Source organism: Acipenser ruthenus, chromosome 1, assembly GCF_902713425.1.
Source record: "Acipenser ruthenus chromosome 1, fAciRut3.2 maternal haplotype, whole genome shotgun sequence".
Lineage (NCBI taxonomy): Eukaryota > Metazoa > Chordata > Actinopteri > Acipenseriformes > Acipenseridae > Acipenser > Acipenser ruthenus.
Window position 1 is genome coordinate 94,304,929 of NC_081189.1, and position 21,171 is coordinate 94,326,099.

At 39.9% G+C, this 21,171-nt stretch overlaps 1 protein-coding gene and 1 long non-coding RNA gene across 10 annotated transcripts in view; both read right to left on the reverse strand.

Annotated features, from left to right (window-relative positions):
- Positions 1 to 14,779, reverse strand: part of LOC131738186 (uncharacterized) — a 64,803-nt gene extending 50,024 nt beyond the window's left edge. The window contains exon 1 of one of the 2 annotated variants that reach the window (XR_009329743.1): positions 14,598 to 14,779. This is a non-coding gene — a long non-coding RNA (uncharacterized LOC131738186). Of the gene's footprint in view, positions 1 to 11,566; positions 12,024 to 14,597 lie in introns of those variants that run through there. The other variant, XR_009329742.1, reaches the window with a different exon arrangement.
- A 4,115-nt stretch (positions 14,780 to 18,894) lies between these two features.
- The window catches only part of LOC117420586 (bridge-like lipid transfer protein family member 1), a 147,492-nt gene continuing 145,215 nt past the window's right edge, over positions 18,895 to 21,171 (reverse strand). For all 8 annotated transcript variants that reach the window (XM_059032356.1, XM_059032355.1, XM_059032362.1 and 5 more), the window contains one exon: positions 18,895 to 19,538. In XM_059032356.1, the coding sequence (XP_058888339.1) occupies positions 19,322 to 19,538 (217 nt within the window). In that variant the 3' untranslated portion in view covers positions 18,895 to 19,321. The remainder of the gene's footprint in view (positions 19,539 to 21,171) is intronic.

Genomic DNA, 21,171 nt, shown 5'->3' on the forward strand with positions numbered 1-21,171 from the left:
TTTCCATGGCCGGCAGCTCCCCTTCATGGGGTTCCAGCCATAGTATTTCCTGCCGCGAAAGTGCGGCTGGGGAAGCTGGTCTCCTGACCTCCCCCCCCCTTTTCCGTGGCCGGCAGCTCCCCTTCATGGGGCTCCAGCCACAGTACTGGTAGCGACCCCAGGCAAAACAGGACTCTCGGGAGGCGAAGGTAGCAGCTGTAGACCTTCGGCAGGCAATGGCAGCAGCAGCGGACCCTCGGGAGGTGAACTCGGGAGGGGAGCCCCTGGCCATGGAGGCGGCAGCGGGAGCTCCACTTCTCCCTTGTTCCCTGTAGCTGGTGGCTCTCCAGGCGATGCGGAGCAACAGGCAGTCCCAGGCGATGTGGAGCAACAGGCAGCCCCAGGCGATGCGGAGCAACAGGCAGCCCCAGGCGATGCGGAGCAACAGGCAGCCCCAGGCGATGCGGAGCAACAGGCAGCCCCAGGCGATGCGGAGAAACAGGCATCCTTGGGCAAAGCGAGGCAGGCATCCCTGGGCGGTGCGAGGCAGGCATCCTTGGGCGGTGCGAGGCAGGCATCCTTGGGCGGTGCGAGGCAGGGCAGGAGTAGTCCTTCCCATGACGGTGGATGTGGAACCAGCAGGTATTCACCCTCTGCTGGTGGAGGTGGGAGGGGAAAGCAGTCCTCCCACGGCGGCTGTGGCGGAACCAGCAGGCATTCACCCTCTGCTGGTGGAGCTGGGAGCGGCAAGCAGTCCTCCCACGGCGGTTGAGGCGGAACCAGCAGGCATTCACCCTCTGCTGGTGGAGGTGGGAGGGGCAAGCAGTCCTCCCACGGCGGTTGAGGCAGAACCAGCATGCATTCACCCTCTGCTGGTGGAGGTGGCGGAGGCAGAGGCAGCTCTTGCTGCTCTGCTCCTGGCGATGGTGGAGACAGAAGCAGCTCCTGCTGCTCTGCTCCTGGTGGTGGTGAAGACAGAGGCGGCTCCTGCTGCTCTGCTCCTGGTGGTGGTGGAGACAGAGGCAGCTCAGGTTGAGCATACCGCAGTTTCTTCCTCTCATACGCCTCATCTACAGCATCCTCCCATGGCAATGTTAACTCTACCAGGTGAACAAGGCGTGCTGATCCAGACCACAAGACAATATCTGGCCGGAGGTTAGCGGTGGCAATCTCAGGTGGAAAAATAAGCCACTGACCAACATCTGTCAGCATTTTCCAATCTCTAGCAGCTTCCAGTTGTCCTGGGCGAGGATTGGTTTTAACACCTTTTCTTTGTGGTTGCTCTCCTGGACAGAGGAATGTTGTCTTTTGTGTGTAATGTTTTGATGGAACAGGTGGCAACTTATTGGTCATGTTACGCTTGTCTTCCAATGCTAAGGCCAAACATCGCAGCACCTGGTCATGGAGCAAAGTAAACCGTCCTTGGCTAAGAGCCACCTTACATCCTTTCAAAATGTGCCTTAATGTTGCAGGTGATGAACACAAAGTACATGAGGGATCCTCACCCATCCAGAGGTTTAGGTTCTGTGGTGATGGGAGAACATATGTTGATCTGATGAGGAAACTGATCCTGCTCTGTTCCATTGTCCATAGGTCTTGCCAGCCGATCTTGCATTGTTCCACACTCTCCCATCTCATACATTCTCCCTGCTTGGCCTGGGAAACAGCCTTTACACACCTCATCCTCTCCTCCTGCTTTTGCACCTCATTGACTACTAGCTTCCTCCGTTGAGCTGGGGCTGCCTTGTGCCATGTAGAAGTAGCTGAACTGAGACCAAGACCCCCTCTTCCATGCTGAACTTGCCCCATGATCTCACCAATTCGAAGGGCAGCCATTGTATTCTCCACAGCTTTCTTTGCCACCCACTTTCTTCCAGTTTTCAACACAGGTGCTGCCTCACTTACGCATTTGTCGCGTGACTCTACTAATGTAATTTCCAGTCTGACCTTGGCGCACTTAAACTCCTCGGTTAGAGCGGAGACTGGTAGCTGCAGTTTTCCTTTACCATAAAGTCCCACTCTGCTGAGGCAGCGTGGAACTCCCAACCATTTCCTGATGTATGAACTGATTAAAGCTTCCAGCTTCTCTACTGTTGTCCAAGAAACCTCGTACACAGTCAGTGGCCACAGCAACCTCGGCAGTAGACCAAACTGAAAATGCCAGAGTTTTAGTTTGCCTGGTAAAGCACTGTTGTCTAAGCTCTTCAACCCTTCCACTGCTTGTTGTCTAACTTCTCCCACACAAACTGTGTCCTTTAGATCCCCGTCATACCATCTCCCAAGACTCTTCACTGGCTTCTCAGACACTGTTGGTATTGCCTCACCGTTAATGAAGAACGTTTATCTACTACTTTACCTTTAATTATAGAGATGCTCCTTGATTTAGTGGGCTTGAATTGCATTCGTGCCCATTCAATGTTATTGGTTAATTTGCCCAATAACCGTCATGGTTGTCATGTCATCCATGTATGCTCGAATTGGTGGTAGTCGCATTCCAGAAGCCAAGCGCTCTCCTCCCACTACCCATTTTGATGCCCTAATAATTTCTTCCATTGCCATGGTAAAAGCCAGTGGAGAAATAGTGCATCCTGCCATTATTCCAACTTCTAGGCATTGCCATGTAGTGCTGAATTCTGAAGTTGAAAAACTAAAATTGCAAATCTCCAAAGTAGGCTTTCACTAAATTTGTTATTGTCTTAATGAAAACGAAACAAAAGAAGATTTGAACACAAACAATTAACATATTATTTCTCTTTGTAGTGTGTGTGGCGAGTTTGCCTGCACTTTACTCTCTCTCTCTCTCGTGTGTGTGGCGAGTTTGCCTGCGCATATGGAGGAGTGAGACTTTTTGACTTTTAACTTTTTGGGAGAGAGAGCTAATAAAAAAAAAATTCGCTATTGAAACCAGCCCTGGTGTCCTGCCTTTTGTGCACTGCCCCTGGAAACCCAGAACACAGTCGCTACATTGTTGTCAGAAGTGGAGGTGAAGCAGGTACCCCGACATGCACTTGGCAGCTAGCAGGGGAGAGTGTAGAAATGCAAAACTAATTGCCCAGCATCGATGTTGAAGCTTTGGACAAAACTAGACTCACCCAAATTAATGACATGGGCGAACCACATTCTTCCAGCATCGATTTTGAAGCATTGGGCGGAACTAGACGCGCCCGGGCTAGCCCCGAAATTCAGTGAAAAATATTGAAAAAACAGGTTTCGCCCAGTCATCTTTTTCAAGTTCTGGGCCAATCTAGATTCGTCCGATTGGACGCGGACGAGTGCCGAAAAAAGTGGTAACTATGGGATTTGCCCACAAGCCCTTGGCGAAACTAGACTGGCCCGGGCAAAACTTCCTTTGTCTTTTCACCTGGAGAATGATATTTGCCCCACTCCTTCAATTACATCTTTTCTTTCATTAACCAACCAGCTGCTTCTCCTATTGACTGACATGCTTTCAGCCAGTATTATTATTATTATTATTTATTTATTAGCAGACGCCCTTATCCAGAGCGACTTACAATTGTTACACGATATCACATTATTTTTACATACAATTACCCATTTATACAGTTAGGTTTTTACTGGAGCAATCTAGGTAAAGTACCTTGCTCAAGGGTACAGCAGCAGTGTCTCCCACCGGGGATTGAACCCACGACCCTCCGGTCAAGAGTCCAGAGCCCTAACCACTACTCCACACTGCTGACCACACTGCAGTAACATGCTTTGCAAGCGTAACATAATTCCTTCAAGTAAGGCTTGGAAACAGTACTTTCTTTAACCTAATGTAGTATCAGATATCAAGTTTTAAAATGATAATACATGCTTGCTATAACATGTGTTTAATTCAAAACTGCACATCTAAGAGCTATGTAACTAACAGAAATGCAAAACCTTTTTTTTTGGCTATGAACCATAGACCTAAGCTAGATCAAGCCTCTGTTACATGTATGTATGACTGGCAGCTGGAACTGAAGAGCAGCCCCTGAACTGATGACACACCTTGACACAGGCTTTGAGTGCAGTAATTACAATAAGAACCACACCAGAGTGATTTCACTATACATCTGTAAGGGGAAGACAGTAAATATGAAGTTACAGTACTTACTTTATTCATCTGATTTTTCATATGTACAGTAAAATGTTTTTAATGAGAATGAGGGTAAAATGTCCAGAAAAAAACATGTAATTCTACAAAACAACACTTTTTTTATTCATCTAGTCTCCCTGGTTAATTAAACTTCATTGTTTATTTAACAGCTTTTTGTATCCCTAGACCCTGATACTCTCAATAACTTTTATTGATAAGGAATGTCATAAACTAGCTTAATCAATTGGACACGACATTTTTTTTCTATACATGTAAAACTCTTAAAGGGAGAATGAGAAAATTAAATTTGACAGCTGTGGAACAAACACAAAAATAATATTACAGTAGTATTAAATAAGATTATACCAAAATGCAAGGTCTACAAAGTTTGGACAGGGCTCAAGGCAGCTATTATGTTCACCACAGACAGAGGTAGAGGATCAGTGCATGTGGGTCCTCATTTTGAATAAAGACCCTAAAAAGTCACATGGCCTCAATATGGCACAATATTGGGTCAGAGGTCACTGTCAAGGTCAGCAACACATTTTGCATGCAGTGTTTATATAACCCTAGAAATCACAAGCTCAAATGCCTTTAGAGGTATGAGACCTTGATGTGCTACCTGAGCTTTGTAAAATTACAAGAGGTCATTTTTGTTGTATGATAATCACGATCAAACTTGGACCTGGAGAATCATAGACTACAACTGTGAAGCAAGTATGAAGCTAACATATCAAAGAGAATAAAACAAATTATGTGACCACAATATGTAGCCACCTTAGGTCACAGTTCAAAGTGAAGGGCAGGGGAGTTGCCACAGTATTTACAAGACAAAGTCAGCATATAAAATATCTGATAGGGATTCTTAATTGACGAATGAGAAAAGTAATCAGTTTATACTTTCTCTGCTAAATCACAACCACATCAGTCTTTCTTAAAGGAGATTAGATCACATGCAATCTGAAACTGCTACAAGCTGAACTAAACTGGAGTTAAATATTTGTCAGCAGCCGTAAAACAATGAAAGAGTCTGAAAAACATGAAATAAAAGTAGTAAATTCAGTTTTCTATTTTAAAACACAAACAGTACTATGTTTGCAGCGTAAGATTCCATGTTTAATTGGAGTTGCTCTTATTTGCCTCATACCACAGTGACAATATAAACATGCACACAAGTGGTCAGTTAGATACTGTAGGTATATAGGTGGATACAGAGATAGAAAGATCCAAATATTCTTGTCTTGAGAAAGATCATGTCATCTGACTGTTAAGTACAGACCCATTACCAGACAAATTTCTTACCAAAATGTACAAGTAAAACTTGTATGTTACTGCTGTTTCCAGTAACTGTCTTCAAACCACTTCAAAGATTCATGTTTAGATCAGATTACAACCCAGATAAGCTGCAGAGCTCTTGTGCCTGTTTGTTTTGAAAGGATCACAGTTTACCTTAGCTTTACCTTGGTTAGGGGTGTTTTGGTTTTACAGATCTGTGAAACCTACATACACAACAGGAAGTTATACTTTTATGCTGTCAACTACAATAGAGAACATTCAACAATGACCAGCACTAATTTAGTTTTGATCAGATGTGTTCAAAAGCTGATTATTGGTATAAAAATAAATGTGAAAATTACCTTTTAAATGAGTAATGCTATGCCTAGCATATATTCAAAAAGGTTAAATAAGTTATATGGCTCTTCCACTGCTGTGCTGCTTTTAATAAACCTAACTTCCAACCAGTCTTTTAATAAATGGGGGATTCTTAGTACAACTGACCCTTCTACTGGCATTACAATAGTACAATTCTACAAAAGAGAAACACACACACACAAAAAAAAAAAAAAACAGGTGGTTAATTTACCAGATATGTTGGTGGATAGAAAATGTGTAGGGGTAAGATAACTCAAAACCGACAATTATGTAAATGGTAAAAAGCTCAAAATAAATTGTGGAAAAAGGTGTGACTAAGAAAATGCTAAATCCTGTTAATGAAAGTTGCACACGATCTGCGTTGTAAATAGGTGCATGCATGCAGTATGCATACCTCTTTCAACAGCTAAAGTCAAAAAAGAATTATTGACAAGAAACCAGCCAAGTATGTACAAACTAACACTAACACATGATCTCTTATGTCAAAGTCTAAATACCTTGGCAGCAGTCTGTGTAACTAAAAGAGCACGTAGCATTGGAGACTCCTGAAACTGTTGTGGTGCTGCTGGGTCTCAGAATATCTACCACACAAGTGAAAACCTTGTAAGTTAGACTAACATGACTTTATTTATTTATTTAAAACCAAGTAAAACTGATCACAGAGTTCCATGAAAGTACATCTTTGTTTTTTTTGTTTTTTTACAAATGACATTCGAGCACAACGATGCATGGCTGTAGAAAGGCACATGTTATGGATGCTGCCTGCACATGCTTAAAATGACAAGGTGCCTGGATCTAGAGAGATGCTTTCAAATACAGAAATGACCCTGACATTTGTTTGGGTCCTTTGGGCAGGGTTTCTCATTCAGGGTTGCTGAGCACCAAACCCTCTTCCCACATGCAATATCACATTCAGTTCCAATAACTAATTTACAATTTATTACGTGCCAAACCAAATGTTAAATGGAGAAGGAAGAAAAGGGGAGTGCTGACAAAGGTATCTAGAAAAACTCAAAACGGAGGCCATTGTTTTGGGATTGACAGAACTGAAGAAAAATTATGAAGATGTTTAATACTAAAATATATTTCAAGAATACAATTTAATAGTATCTTTTCACCAGACAAAACTGGTTTTATTAGTGGGCAGTTGGGTTATTCCAATGAATATAAACATTGGTAGATTTAAATACTGCCTGATTAAATAATTAAAGCTCTTTGGGCGTCATTTACAAAAGGGCACTAATCCCTTCTGCGATTTACTTATTTACTAATGCAATTTTATTCATCATCGTAGGAAATAGTGGGCATATTATGGTGCACACTGATTTTATTGTGCCACACTATGGTAATCAATATTAATATGTGATTTTTATGGTAATGCATGATAATGTATTTAAATGACGCAGCTCACTCTGAACAATGAGATGAGCTTTATTCACACTGTATTTACCAAAGGGGGATAATCATAGTGTGCACCTTAAAGTGAGTGACAGTTAGTTTGTTTGGAAACCAGGTTTTAACCACTGACAGGTGCTGAAATCTATCTGGCATCATGGAGGCATTACTTGCATACAGAGGCAGTATGGGTAGGATCCAAAGAGCTGCAGAAAATGAATGAGTTATTAATTCGAAACAGAAGATTTTGTCTTTACAACTTGAAATTTTGTGTTTGAAAAACTAACAAAATGATTTCGCATAATGGCTAAAACCTTTTCCTGTTCCACATCGAACACGCAGAGAATCTGTTTGCCTCACGAAATTCAGCATTTACTTGTGTGTTCCCACTTCTCCCAGATCCTTTTTTTCTCTTCAGGCACAGCTATAGGACCTGGGTTCTGTATAGTAAATCAATAGGATAACTGTGGTGTATTTCCCTCTCCAAATTCTCTGTCCTGCAAGATTTAAAAATATAGCCTAGTGGAACCAAACCATACAAGCAACAATAACAAAATGATGATGCCTAAACTGTGCTGAACCTGACTAACAAGGTTTGGGTAAGGAAACAGCAAAGAATTATACATTAAAGGATACTATCAAGGTAGACTACAGTTCAGATACATATATATTGTGCTTTTTCAACCTCTTGGGAGCCTCCAGTCAACAAATACTTTCCTGTGCAGATAATAATTATTTTATTTACAAATTGTAAGGAGACCGGAGAAAAGTAAACAGGATAGGTTAGACATAATAAACATGCAAATAATAATTGGTAATGTTTTGCCTTAATTACTAAACACGCTGAATGCAATGGGATGAAACACATTACACTTTAATCAATATGTAAAAAATGCAATGTCACAGTCACTTTAGAAATGAAATGTCTTTTAAAGGAATATCTTCTTTCTTGGAATAAAACTGTCCCTTATCAGAAATAACAATGTTCCTGTTTCCCCGTAGTTTACGCTAGTAACCAAATTAAAGTCTCAATAGTCAATCAATTAGGCAAGGGATCCGATCCGGACAGGAACAGGGATTGCAGCACAGTACAGTTGAATTGAAGAAGGGCTGATTCACAGGTAGGCAATTTTGAAATTTACAAACTGTAACTTGAATTCTCAATATTTCTTTCAAGCCCGTTGACAATGAAAAGGTAACAACGGCACGTAAAGTGGAAGGCAGACTTTCAATGTTAATTGCGGAGCTCAGCGCCATTCTGACATGTGATCAAGCCTGCAAAAAAGTATTTGGTGACTCAAAAGTGGCTTCCGAGTTGACACTGCACCATACAAAATGTACAAAATGAAATTATAAAGGAAGTACTGGCACCTCACTTCAAGCAGGCTGTGTTGAGTGGCTTAGGCAACAGAAAATACAGCCTTATCATAGACAAATCCACAGATATTAGTATGTCGAAGCAGTTAGGAGTAGATATGTGTTATTTCAGCGAGAAGCAGGGCAGAGTGATGTCAAACTTTTCTGGAGCTTGTCCCAATACAATCTGGTGTTGCAAGAGGCATAGTAGTGGCCCTCGTTGATGTAATTGAAAAATCAGGACTGATACTCAAAAACCTCGCAGGAATCGGAATTGACAACGCGTCAGTGATGACTGGAGTAAACAACGGGCTTCATAAAATACTGGAAGAGGAATACAGATTACCTCATCTAGTTCTTGTTCACTGCATTTGTCATTCCCTACAGCTTGCGGTGTCCCATGCATCTCAATAAACTCTTCCAAGAAATAGTGAATTCCTTATAAGACAGACATACAACTGGTTTTGCTTATTGCCTAGCCAAAAAGAAGCATACCGCCAGGTATATGAACCTATCAACCGCGGAGAAGAATCGCTGAAGATTACCAAAATGTGTTCTACATGTTGGCTCTCCATTGAAGCAGCTGTGAGTAGGATTCTAAACCAATGGGAGGCTCTGAAGCTACTCTTCCAGCTCTCTCTATGAAGGACAGCTGCTACATGTCAGAGATGCTTTTTTCATGTACAGTGATGAACAGAACCACATGTATTTAATTTACCTGAAGTCTATACCAGTGGATTGCCGTGACAAAATGGACTGGGGTAGCAGAGTCGTCGCCCCCCCACCCCCCCCCCCCCCTTTTTTTTAAGTGGCAGCTACCTGTAATCCACAGATACCTCTCATAATTTGAATTCTGAAAGTGCCGAGTATATCCTTTCCCTTCCCGTGTCAGCTCGGGGATCTGTGGTGTATATCTCCCTTTTTTAACAATCTCCAATTTTTCAGAGAAAGTAAAATAAAATTCGAAATGAATAGATGTTGTAAAGGTATTTGTATTTATCAATGTATATTTATAAGCAATATCGTGCGAAATTCAGCTATCCTCCTAACTGCAGTGCTAACCAAGGAATATTCATGTTTTGGGGTTGCTCACTAATGATTGGTCAGCCATCAGAGCTTTGACTTTCCCATTGGTTGCTAAAGCAGGCCCTTCAAGTGAGGCAGAGAATACCCTGGGAGATTTATGGCCCGCCTCTGCTCACTCCTGATTGGTCGCCTATCTAAAAAAAAAAAAGAAGGACATTCTTTGACCCGCCTATTGGTTAAACTCACTCAAGCCCTTCAACTGAAACGGAGAATACCCTCAACTGTTTTTTTTTCTAGCGTCTGGTCGTTGTTTTAGACTTATGCGGGGGAAATGCAGATCTCTTACTGGCTGATCACATCCCCTTCAGGAAACCCCTAGACTCTTAAAAAACCTCTAGTAAACCCTGTAAGTCGTCTTGGATCAAGGCGTCAGACAAATCAACAATTAATAATTAGAGTAGTATGCTTCATAGTATAAGCAAGCACACTGTACGCAAGTGAGTGAGGCAACGTAATGTCACTTGACTGACGGTTTACTTTCTGGTCAGCAGAGAATACCTTGAAGGTCCTGACGGCATGCCACTGGTCTATTCTAGCGGAAGTGCAGCACGCAATCAAGGCATTCAAGGACGAGAATACTGACCCTGCTGAGCTTCTCAATATACTGATTAATCTCCTGAAGTCTGCAGAATGGTTCTGATCCCTACAGCATAAACTGATGTTCTTACCAGTTCTATTGAAACTCACTTGGATCTGTCACCTTACTTGGGCTTCAGTTTTGAAAATGCAGTCAAAGAAGCCCGGGTGTTACTGGAGGTCAAAGAGGTACTCAGGAAAAGATTTAGTGAATTTACTGTCCAGCTCAGCACCGGTTCCCACTGAACGCAGCAAATAATGTCAATACTGAGCTCTGAAGATAAATAAAGGCACGATGGAAATAGTTAAGCTGGCTCAGCTCTTTGGATTTGATTCTGAGGCAACTGACAGATTTGTGACTCAGTGGAGGAATATCCACTTTAACAGATTGGAAAACACAAACTGTGCCTTTCTGGGCTGAGGTGAAAAAGTTTTGTGATGCAGGAAACAGCAATAGTACTGCAGTACTTTCACTGCCCCATTCTAACGCTGAAGCTGAATGTCTGTTTAGACTCATGAATGTTGTCAAGTCAAAGCTTCATAACTGTCTGAGTATAAAACACGTACTGACTGCAAGAACTGGGCTGAAACACTTCGGGGAATCATGCTCCACTTACAACCTCCCTGACACTTACAAAACTAATAGGAACAATGGCAAACCTACTCTTTTAAAGCAACACAGCCATCCAGCAGCAGTCAGCAGCCTGAGCCATGTACCAGTTATCAAGAACAATCTACATCCAAATAAGGGGAATGGGACTGGGACGAGGACATTATGCAGATTTTAAAGTTTTAAAGTTTTCATATAGAGCAGTGAAAATTACCTGTAAATAACAGGTTATATTAAGCGTGAATAAACATGAATGAATGTTAGAATTTCTTAGATTTTATTTTATAGTTCATTGCATTGATACAAATAATAGAGTGGTTAAATAAAACACTTAATTCTTAAATTTTACCATAATTATTATTATTATTATTATTAATTTCTTAGCAGACGCCCTTATCCAGGGCGACTTACAATTGTTACAAGGTATCACATTATACATTATTTCACATTATACAGATATCACATTATTTTTACATACAATTACCCATTTATACAGTTGGGTTTTTACTGGAGCAATCTAGGTAAAGTACCTTGCTCAAGGGTACAACAGCAGTGTCCCCCACTGGGGATTGAACCCACGACCCTCCGGTCAAGAGTCCAGAGCCCTAACCACTACTCCACACTGCTGCCCTAAGATGTTGTCTTCTGATCTTTAAAAGTAGGTTAAAAACTTTCCTTTTCAATTAAGTTTTTTTTTTTAATTATTTGTACTGCGATTTGTGATAACTCTGTTGTGAAAGGCGCTAAACAATTGTAATGTATTGTAGTGTATTGTATGTTACATACACTTTATAAAAGCAATTAAGTGGTTTGAGTCGTTTGTAACTTACCTGGTTGAGAGTCATCTTTACGTCTCGTGGTGTCAGTGATGCCCTGCACACCTTCTAGTTGTTCTGGGGTGAAGATGTTCTCAATGTTCTTTTCCAGGCTGGTCCGTTCCACCTGTCTGGATGGTCCTCCTCCTGTGCGTGTTGCGCAGAGTAGTTCTGAGTAATCTTCTCTTCAGTTTTTTTTTTTCAGCTCAGGCCATGTCTATGGCTCTTTGACTGACCCAGGGCATTGATCAATAAAGGTATTTATTTATTTATTTTAAATTTGGAATCACCAGTTATTTTTCTTATTTTCTCCCCAATTTGAAATGCCTAATTATTTTTTATTTCAACCCGGCCCATCGCTGCCACCCCCGCGCTGACTCGGGAAAGAAGAAGATAAACACATGCGTCCTCCGAAATGTGCGTCGTCAGCTGTCCACATCGTTTCACTCTGGAGGCCCGCCTTGCAGCCACCTCAGAGCTACAGCGTCAGAGTACCACGCAGCTCAGGGCAACTTACAGGCAGGCCCGCAGGCACCTGACCAGTCCACGGGCGTCACTACAAGGTATTAATTTCTGCACGCAGTTTTAGTTTGCGTTGCCTCTGCATGTCCCCTGCGGAGGGCAGCGTCTGTTGATCGGTCATTTTCGATGTAAGCCACCTCTACCTTTCACAATAAGCCACTGACCAAAAGATACGCCTGGACTGCTGGAGCTTTTTATATCACGGTGGTCACGGGTAAGTCTCTGACATTATCGTGCACATTAAATGATCGCTCACAATAGTGTGTACATGTAGTGTGCACACTATGGTATGTAAATTAGCCAAATAGTGTGCACGTAAATTAATGCGTTCTATGTTAGTAAATGGGGCAGTCAATTTAGATTTATGGTGCATGTTAGGTTCACTACTTAATGTGCACGTTACAACTACATTTTGTGCCCTTTCGTAAATGATGCCCCATGTGTACAAATGTTATGAATCAAACATCCAACATATTACAAACACATGTAAACCACTGAGTGGCCTATTTTAATGACCTCACTGAAGCTGTATTTTTAGGTCCACAGTGGTCTGAATCAATTGAGTACATCTCAGTGCTATATGTATGTACACATAGGGTTTCTAAAGACGTCTCAGAAAGAGAAGAGAAATGCAAGAGACTTCTATTGGGTGTAACAGTATACTTCATAAAAAAGATGAATAAACAGTGCAATATTGTTACTGTAAAATGTGTAAACTGTAGAGTGTTATCGGGGTAAAAGGGTGCGATTTGTAATAAAACAAAACAGTTTGACCTGTTGGTCACAATGCACCGTAGGAGTATAATGTCAGAATTCATCACGTTTCATTGAGAGCTACAAGCACCAAACCTGGGACACCGCTTGTGAAAAACGTTCTGATAGTATCAGTACATGTATTTCCACCCTATCCACTTTCCACAAAAAGTACCAACATTAACATCTGTGTGGGGTGCAGAAGAAAAATAGTTTCCACGTGGAATGTGGAATAGTGTCACTTGTGGTTACTCCATGATTGAGTAATACATCTTAATAAAGGTTTCTGAGATCCTGTATGGATTAAAAGGTAATGTATAAAACAATATAGTATGTATTTATTCTAGCAAGATGTGAACCTGCTTTCCAAAGGTTTATATCCTTCTTTTAAGAAATGAACACTGATAATCGAGATAAAGAACACCATAGTCTTGTCCTTCGACATCAGTCAGCTCTCTGTTACTATAATGTTATTTTTGGCGTTAGGATAGATCATTTTTTTTCTTTTAGATATTAATTTTCCAATTTGCCACAGAAATCAAATGAAAAAAACTGATTCAACTCTAAACCTTTGAGATATAGTAGCTCTTTTCATTTGGGGTGGTTGATGCAATCCAAGGTGATTCCCCAGTGCTGTAAAATACTCAAAACAACAACAAAAAAGGCAGTTTATTCTGCTGGGGCTGATCAAATCAAATTCTTAATCTTATACTTTTTACCTGAGTGTTTAAACTACTTTACAAATACATTTAAATGCCTCACGGTCTTATGCCCAATGGACCAAGAACGACAGGTATCACTAAGTGTATCATGTCATTTGTGTTCATATGACTTGGTAACACATCTCTGTTCTCACCCATTAGAAAGAAGGCAAGGTTCACCCAGATTTGCAGAGTGCACCAAAATGTAATGTGGCAAAAAGTTATGCATTTTGAAACTTACTCAAGATAACTTAGCAAGATATAAACATTTTCAATAGCTTCTTTGTGCAAAGTGAAGAATAATAGTTAATATTAGGTACTCCTTAGTACTCATTAGTGATGGAGTGAAACAGCATCTGTTTAATTCATGTGATTATCAGGCTTAAATTGATATTTACATAAAAAAAAAAATCATGTGCAAATAAGTGTTACAGTCTTTACAATAATATACATTTGTAATAAGTGCCTGCATAGATATCTGCACTATTTTGTTCAGTAAAATCTAAAACACTTTGTAAAATGAATGTTTGTCGCATTAGAAACAGTGGGTGGATATTACCTGTGAGATGGGAGACAACATTTGTAAAATGGAAAAAACAATTGTAATTCAGATTTTCCTTTCTACATTAACATAAATAAAGATGATTCATTAAGAAGAAACATATTTCATTAAGGCACTTATCTTGAACATCCAAGGTGCTATACATGCATTTTTTTTTCAGTGCCTTATAAAAAGTCCCAGATATTCATAGTTAGAATAGCTACAGTTTTATTAACTTTGATTTATAAAATGTGAGCCAATTGTCTTTACATTTTCAAAGAATTAACCAAAAGCATTGCACTGTGAACATTACTCCACAGTAAGTATGCTGTATTTGCTTAATCATATTGTAATCCTAGAGTGACACCCTTGTAACAAATATTACAGAAATAAAATACTAACATTCACTAATTTCAAACAGACGAATTGTAAAACCGGAAAGTTGAAAATGCAAGTTAAAAACAGGTACAATTTACCACATCTTTAGCAACCAACGAGAAATTAGAAAATGTAAGAAAAACACACCTACTTGATTAAAGTAAATGTTTCTCCTTGGAGCATCATACATTTGAAAAATCCCTTTAATCCACCATGAAACATGCTGCAAGACCCGGGAAATTCTACATGCAAGCTTCTGCTCTCCTGTGCAGAACTGCATGGGACTATAACACTGGCCAGTTCCTGTGGCTACTTAGTTCATGTATAAACTGCTTTTTTGGTTTGCAAACTCTTTTCAGTGGGCTACATTTAAAAACTCATTTGATCCATTAAAACAAACCAAAAATACATGGCATTATATTAAAACTGTGACATAAAAATGTAAGTATATGTTATACAATATAGGTTTTATCTTTACAGGAAATCTGCATATTTCCTGTTTATTTTTGCAACAAAAGCCAACCCACAACTTTAGGTTCAGAACTGTCAATTAACTTAAATTTTTGTTTTGTTTTATGTTTTTAGTTTTTTAAATCAGCTGCATTGTGAATCAAATATGCCATCAGGGATACTTGTGAAAAAAAGGAGCCCAATCTTCTAATCAGTTTTTTAAATATGTGATGTAACTTTAAACTGAAAACACTGAGACATGTTTACATTAACTGGTTAATACAAACTACACATTCTGAAACTAAACTGACAATCTGTTAAATGAAAATGGCTTATGTTTAAACTTTTACCATCCATTAAACAGTTTAAGAGTGTACATCTACATTGGTGTCTGTGCTACTCTTAATGAATATACTAAGGCTATAAAAACCACAACCTATATTTAGACAGCATTTCTCAGCAGCTGGTTTCATGCACTGCAGAAAATGTAATGCTATCTTTGAAAGCTTGGGTTTCATCAGTGTTAACACCAACCACAGATACACCAAAATAGTCTACTCTAAACAACTGACACTAAAAGGTCTTGCATAAAACCCTGATACCTACTGATAAAAAACAGCAGGACTGAATATTCTTCAGCTGTCCCTGAGAATAATGTAATATGTTACATGCTCCAAATAATTATTCTAAATTCCAGAATACTATGAAAACTGTTTTAAACAAAGAAAACATAACAATAAAAAATACAAACTGCAATTTTTGCTATTGTTTTCCAAAACTTATGAAGCAGAGAAAAAAAAAGAAAGTATAAAGTCATTTGAGGTTATTATCCAAGTAGTTTTAGCATTTCCTTCTATCAATCCAGAATGCCTTCTAGCATACACAAAACAGAGACTGAAGCATGAACAAGCAGGTCTAGGATCAAAAAATAGAAGCCCTGACTTTATTTACCTACTTGCCAAATAGTCAATGAAATGGTTTTGTACTGGTGTTATTACATGTCAACCAATTGTTGCAATAATCTACTGGGCATCATTGTGACTGTTTGTATATGCCTCTTCAATGCACATGTTATTTTAATTTTCCCTTTAAACGTTGACTTCAATGTTTATGAGTAGTCACATACTAAAGTGTTCAGTGACAGGAGATTTCACAATCCAAGTACCAAAACCATGCTGCGTTACATAGGACATCATTTTTTTTTTTTTTTTTTGCTTCTTGGTAAGGTTTCGCCATCATCTAAAATAAATACTTACTTACTTACATACGGAGAATACAACTGCAGTGATACATCATGTTCATATCGAAGTAGGGCTTGCAACCAATCCTGGGTTTATGAAGTTTGAACAATCAGACTTCTGGTAAATGTGCTTTCAACTGATCGCACTAATAAGCCAACATGAACAAGCCATAGTGGTGTCTGAGGATTAGTAACAGGATCCTGTTAAGTAATATATATTGTATATTACAGATAATGCCTGTGTCGATGAAGTGCCTTTTATACATGCTTGCTATGCACAACTTTGTATATCCATTATTGGTTTGGAGCACTGTACTTCTATTTAATACACTTATGCAAAAAGTAATTGCCTGCCTTTATTTTAACAAAATACTTAATTTATTATAGGCTACACCACATTATTGAATGAGTCTGTCAGGGTAATAAGTTTAAAGTACTGTTGTGGAAACATTAGTGTGAGTACATATTCCCCTTCCTCTAGTGTATGTAAGAAATAAAACAATGCGATTAAAAAAGAAAATAAAAAAAGTAAAATGTAGTTACCTTATATATATATATATATATATATATATATATATATATATATATATATATATGTGTGTGTGTGTGTAAAAGTGTAACAGTTAAACATGTACAAGAAACACCTGTTCTTTCATTTGCTGTCAAAGGAAATAGTATAAGCCACATTAAAAAGCCCCACTATTCTTGAACATAAACCTTTCAGACAAATTAACCTCCCCCCCGCAATTTTACAAGACCACCAAAAATTTTGGGGTTAAAAAAAAGAAAAAGAGAAAAAATAGGTTGTGGGTTTGATGTCAGAAACCAAGTGCGAAAACAGTACTACATGTATCAGTCAGAATTAGTATTACTGATTTGTTACAAGAACAAAAAAAAATACTACTACGACTACTACTACTACTACTACTACTACTACTAATAATAATAATAATAATAATAATAAATAACATCTAGAAATGGGAGGTTTTGTGAACAAAAACAAAGCATCCCTGGTAGCATCTAATGAGTCATAAACTCAAATAGTCTGTAAACATGAAGTAACATAGAATGTGAAAAAGATTACATTACATTATTAACATATCCCGAGGTTAAAAACAATGTCACACTGAAATGGTACAAGCCTGCCAAATAGGTATTAATCTCTTTAAGACCCGAAACCTGAATAAGATATAACAAAGCTGCTCAGCCGATCCTCTGTGACACAGTCATGCCCGCTCCAGAGGGTATAAAGGACTGCACGGACAGAACTCAGCGTCAATTTTCCTGCTGCAATCATGGACGCAGCGACCTTGAAGGCTAATGGTTACACTTCTATTTCAATGAACCAGGGTTATGATAATAACCTAACGTTCCCTTTCAAGTACGAAATGTAACCATTACCAAATGGGTCAGTATACCCAAGCCATCGCGAGGGCAAGATTGCTGCACGACCGGAATGCTACAAGGCTAAGCTGAGGCGTTACCAGTAACAAGTAGCTAGGGCTAAAATATTGAGGGACAATTCACCTATATGCCTGTGGTGTAAGGGTTGACTTGGAAGCTGCCCTTAACACTCTAGTTCTAAAGCCAGGGTTTTGAGGATCCACGACATTCAGTCTGTAGAATCTAATAAAGGTATGTGGAGTAGCCCACACCACTGCATTGCGAATGTCCTTGACAAATGCACCCTGGAATAAAGCCTACGATGTTGCCATGCCCCTGGTGGAATGGGTAGTGAGCTTCTCTGGAGGGGGCAAGTTGGCCAGCTCATAGGCAGTCCTGTAAAGGAGGTGGATGGCAAGCCTCCAATCCCACAGACTGGTTGACATGAAATGCCGAGATAGTTTTCAGCAAAAAAGCAGGATTGGTCCAGAGCGTAACCTTTGTCCTGGCTTCTGTAACAATTAAGCAGGATTTCGCAATTGAGAATGCCTGCATCTCACTCACCTGCATTGCGGAGGTGATAGCAAACAAGAAAGCCACTTTAACATTTAAACATTTCAGCTCAGCTGAATGCAAGGGCTCAAAACGAGGAACAATATCCTTTATAGACTGCTGAAGCTGCCAAGCACCTTTAAAAAATTGCCCCACCAGGAAGTGAGCTCCTGGGAGTCAATTTTGACATGGTAAGCGGAAAGAAGGGGATTTCCCCTTGTCAAACAGGAAAAAAATCTGAGCTTAGTGTCCACTTCTTGATTTTGTTCCTCATTTGTCTGAGACGAAGGCACCATTGTTATAAGAGGCAGTCCTTTAAGTTTGCCTCTGCATTGAGTCTAGACACTTCCACTGGCAGCAGTGTGGAGTAGTGGTTAGGGCTCTGGACTCTTGACCAGAGGGTTGTGGGTTCAATCCCCAGTGGGGGACACTGCTGCTGTACCCTTGAGCAAGGTACTTTACCTAGATTGCTCCAGTAAAAACCCAACTGTATAAATGGGTCATTGTATGTAAAAAAATAATAATAATAATGTAATTGTATGTAAAAATAATGTGGTATATTGTAAGTCGCCCTGGATAAGGGCGTCTGCTAAGAAATAAATAATAATAATAATAATAATAATATTAAAGTGCACTGCTAAAAGTGTTCCTTATTTTGACCCAGAGATGACAACCTCCATGGTAGTCCATGTCAAGTAACAGTGTACTGTTGCATTATGATGCCATTTATATATAAAACAAATAATTGAAAGTAAGTAAATAAATAAAAAATAAAATATAGCCCCCCAAATTTGTTTCTTAGTTATAAAAACACACAAAACAATGTAATGGCAATATTTATTATGTTAAGAAATGAAATTCACATTGAAGAGTCAGCAGTGTTTTATATACATTAAGTCTATTTCACATAATCATTTAAAAATGGAATGTTGAGCAGAAATTAAACAAATTTAAAACTACATACTTGTTTTCTTCAAAATAGAGTACCACAATAAATGTGCAATACTTTTGTTAAAAATCATTACACAGTAGCAGCATACTCCACAGTAAACAGCTACACTGACACTTACAGCTACATTTACACAGGAAAAATATTGTGTCAATGTAAAAGTAAAGGTAGCAAAGGCATATCCAGTGTTTATATATATATTACACCTCATCTCTTTTTACATAGCATTTCCCATTGCAAGGTAATACCTTTTTAATTCATAAAGTGTCATAAAGAACTGAAGGTAAAATCAGTAGGTATGTTAATGCTCCTCCTTGTCTCTGCCTTTTTTTTCCTTTTCATCTTGAAGTGTGGTGCCCAGCTTTTTGATCAGGACTGAGAGAACCTTATCCAGGGGATCCATGACTCCTCGCTGAAGCCACTTTGGAATTGTGGTCCTGGCATGATGGAATCCCAGCTTCTGGAGAATGTAGTCCACTCCTACTGGGTCAATCTTTCTCCCAGTCCAGGAAATTAATCTAAAATAAAACACAGAACCTTGTCAATGATACGAGTAACATATTACAAGTGCTCTTCCGCAAACAATTAGATCACCATGAGCTAAATCTCAAGCAGTTTTATTATGTTTGAGTGTCATTTTTATTGTTAGTTTCCTTGCGTAGGTGACCTGTACATTCCCAAAGGCCCTATCCATTGTTTAAACTTTGCGGTTCAGTTTAGTACTGGTGGTTTAAAGTTTACAATAAAACAAAACATAACAAAAAAATAACCCTTAGGTTCCAATAGGTTCCAATGCCCACGATAACTTGAAAAACTACAGGTTTTCAAGATATATGTAACAAATGTAAGTGCGATATATACATGCACAGGCACACACTACCATTATAACTCTGTTGTCAATCACACAGGGAATAATACAATTATTTTGATTTTAGTAGCATGCAGCAGTTAAAGCAATAGGGACAAACACCATTCACCATGGAAGAGGTTTTGAAAACATGAGGAACTTGTCATTTCACGAGGCGGAGCTATGTCACCTGATAGTGTTTATTGACAGAGTTAGTAAACATACACACATGGAGAGAGGGGCTCCGCCTTTTCAAGGCCCAACATTTACTTGATCGATAGACACGATAAACAGGAGGGGGGCCACCGTCTTTGAGGTGACCCGACATACGAGAGGGGCACCGTCTCTGAGGTTACCCGACATACGAAGAGGCTCGCGAACCGGAAAGAAAAACATGAATTAGTATTGATAACACAAAAGAGGTTCCGGCTGTTCCTGACCCAACAAATACAGTAGGGGGGTTCCGTCGCTGAGGAGACCCGACAAGCAGGAGGGGGGCCACCGTCTTTGAGGTGACCCAACATACCAAGAGGGGCACCGTCTCTGAGGTTACCCGACATACGAAGAGGCTGGCGAACCAGAAAGAAAACAAAGTTAGTATTTGTTAAAACATATAATATGTGGTGTTCCGCCTCTTTGAAGCCCAACATAATAGAAGGGGGGGTTCCGTCGCTGAGGAGACCCGACAAACAGGAGAGGGGCCACCGTCTTTGAGGAGACCCGACAAACACGAGGGATGCCACCGCTTGGGGACCCTCACATAGAGGCATCAGACCTGAAAGAAGAATCCCAAAAGAAACATACATGCAGATGGAAGGGTTTGGCCGGGGGTCCCCTCTGACTCGTGGAGAACCCTCCTCTATGAGGTAAATGAAGCGGAGCTTAACAAAGGGTTGGAGAAAGTGGAATCACTAACCCCCCAAAAGATGGACCCCCGGCTCCCCGCTGACGCAACGTGAAGAAGAAAAAGAGAGAACCGCCAATGCATAAGAAAGAAGAAAAGAGAAAACATTTAGACGAAAGAAAACAAACACTTAACGTGACAAAGGGGTTAGTAGACTGTACCCTAATGACTATGTGAAGACCCTCTGCACAGTGGAAAGAAAAAAAAACCCTTTCTTTTAATTTAATTTAGGGGGAATTTAGGGGGAAATCTTTGGTGGCTGAGGCAGAAAGGTCGTCCCCACTCCGGACATACTAGCAATGGACTGATGTGCGGAGGATATTTCAGATGATGAAGAATGAATATAAGTTTCAACTGCTGATGAAGTCCAGCGCCCCATATTTTTAATTAAATGCTGGTT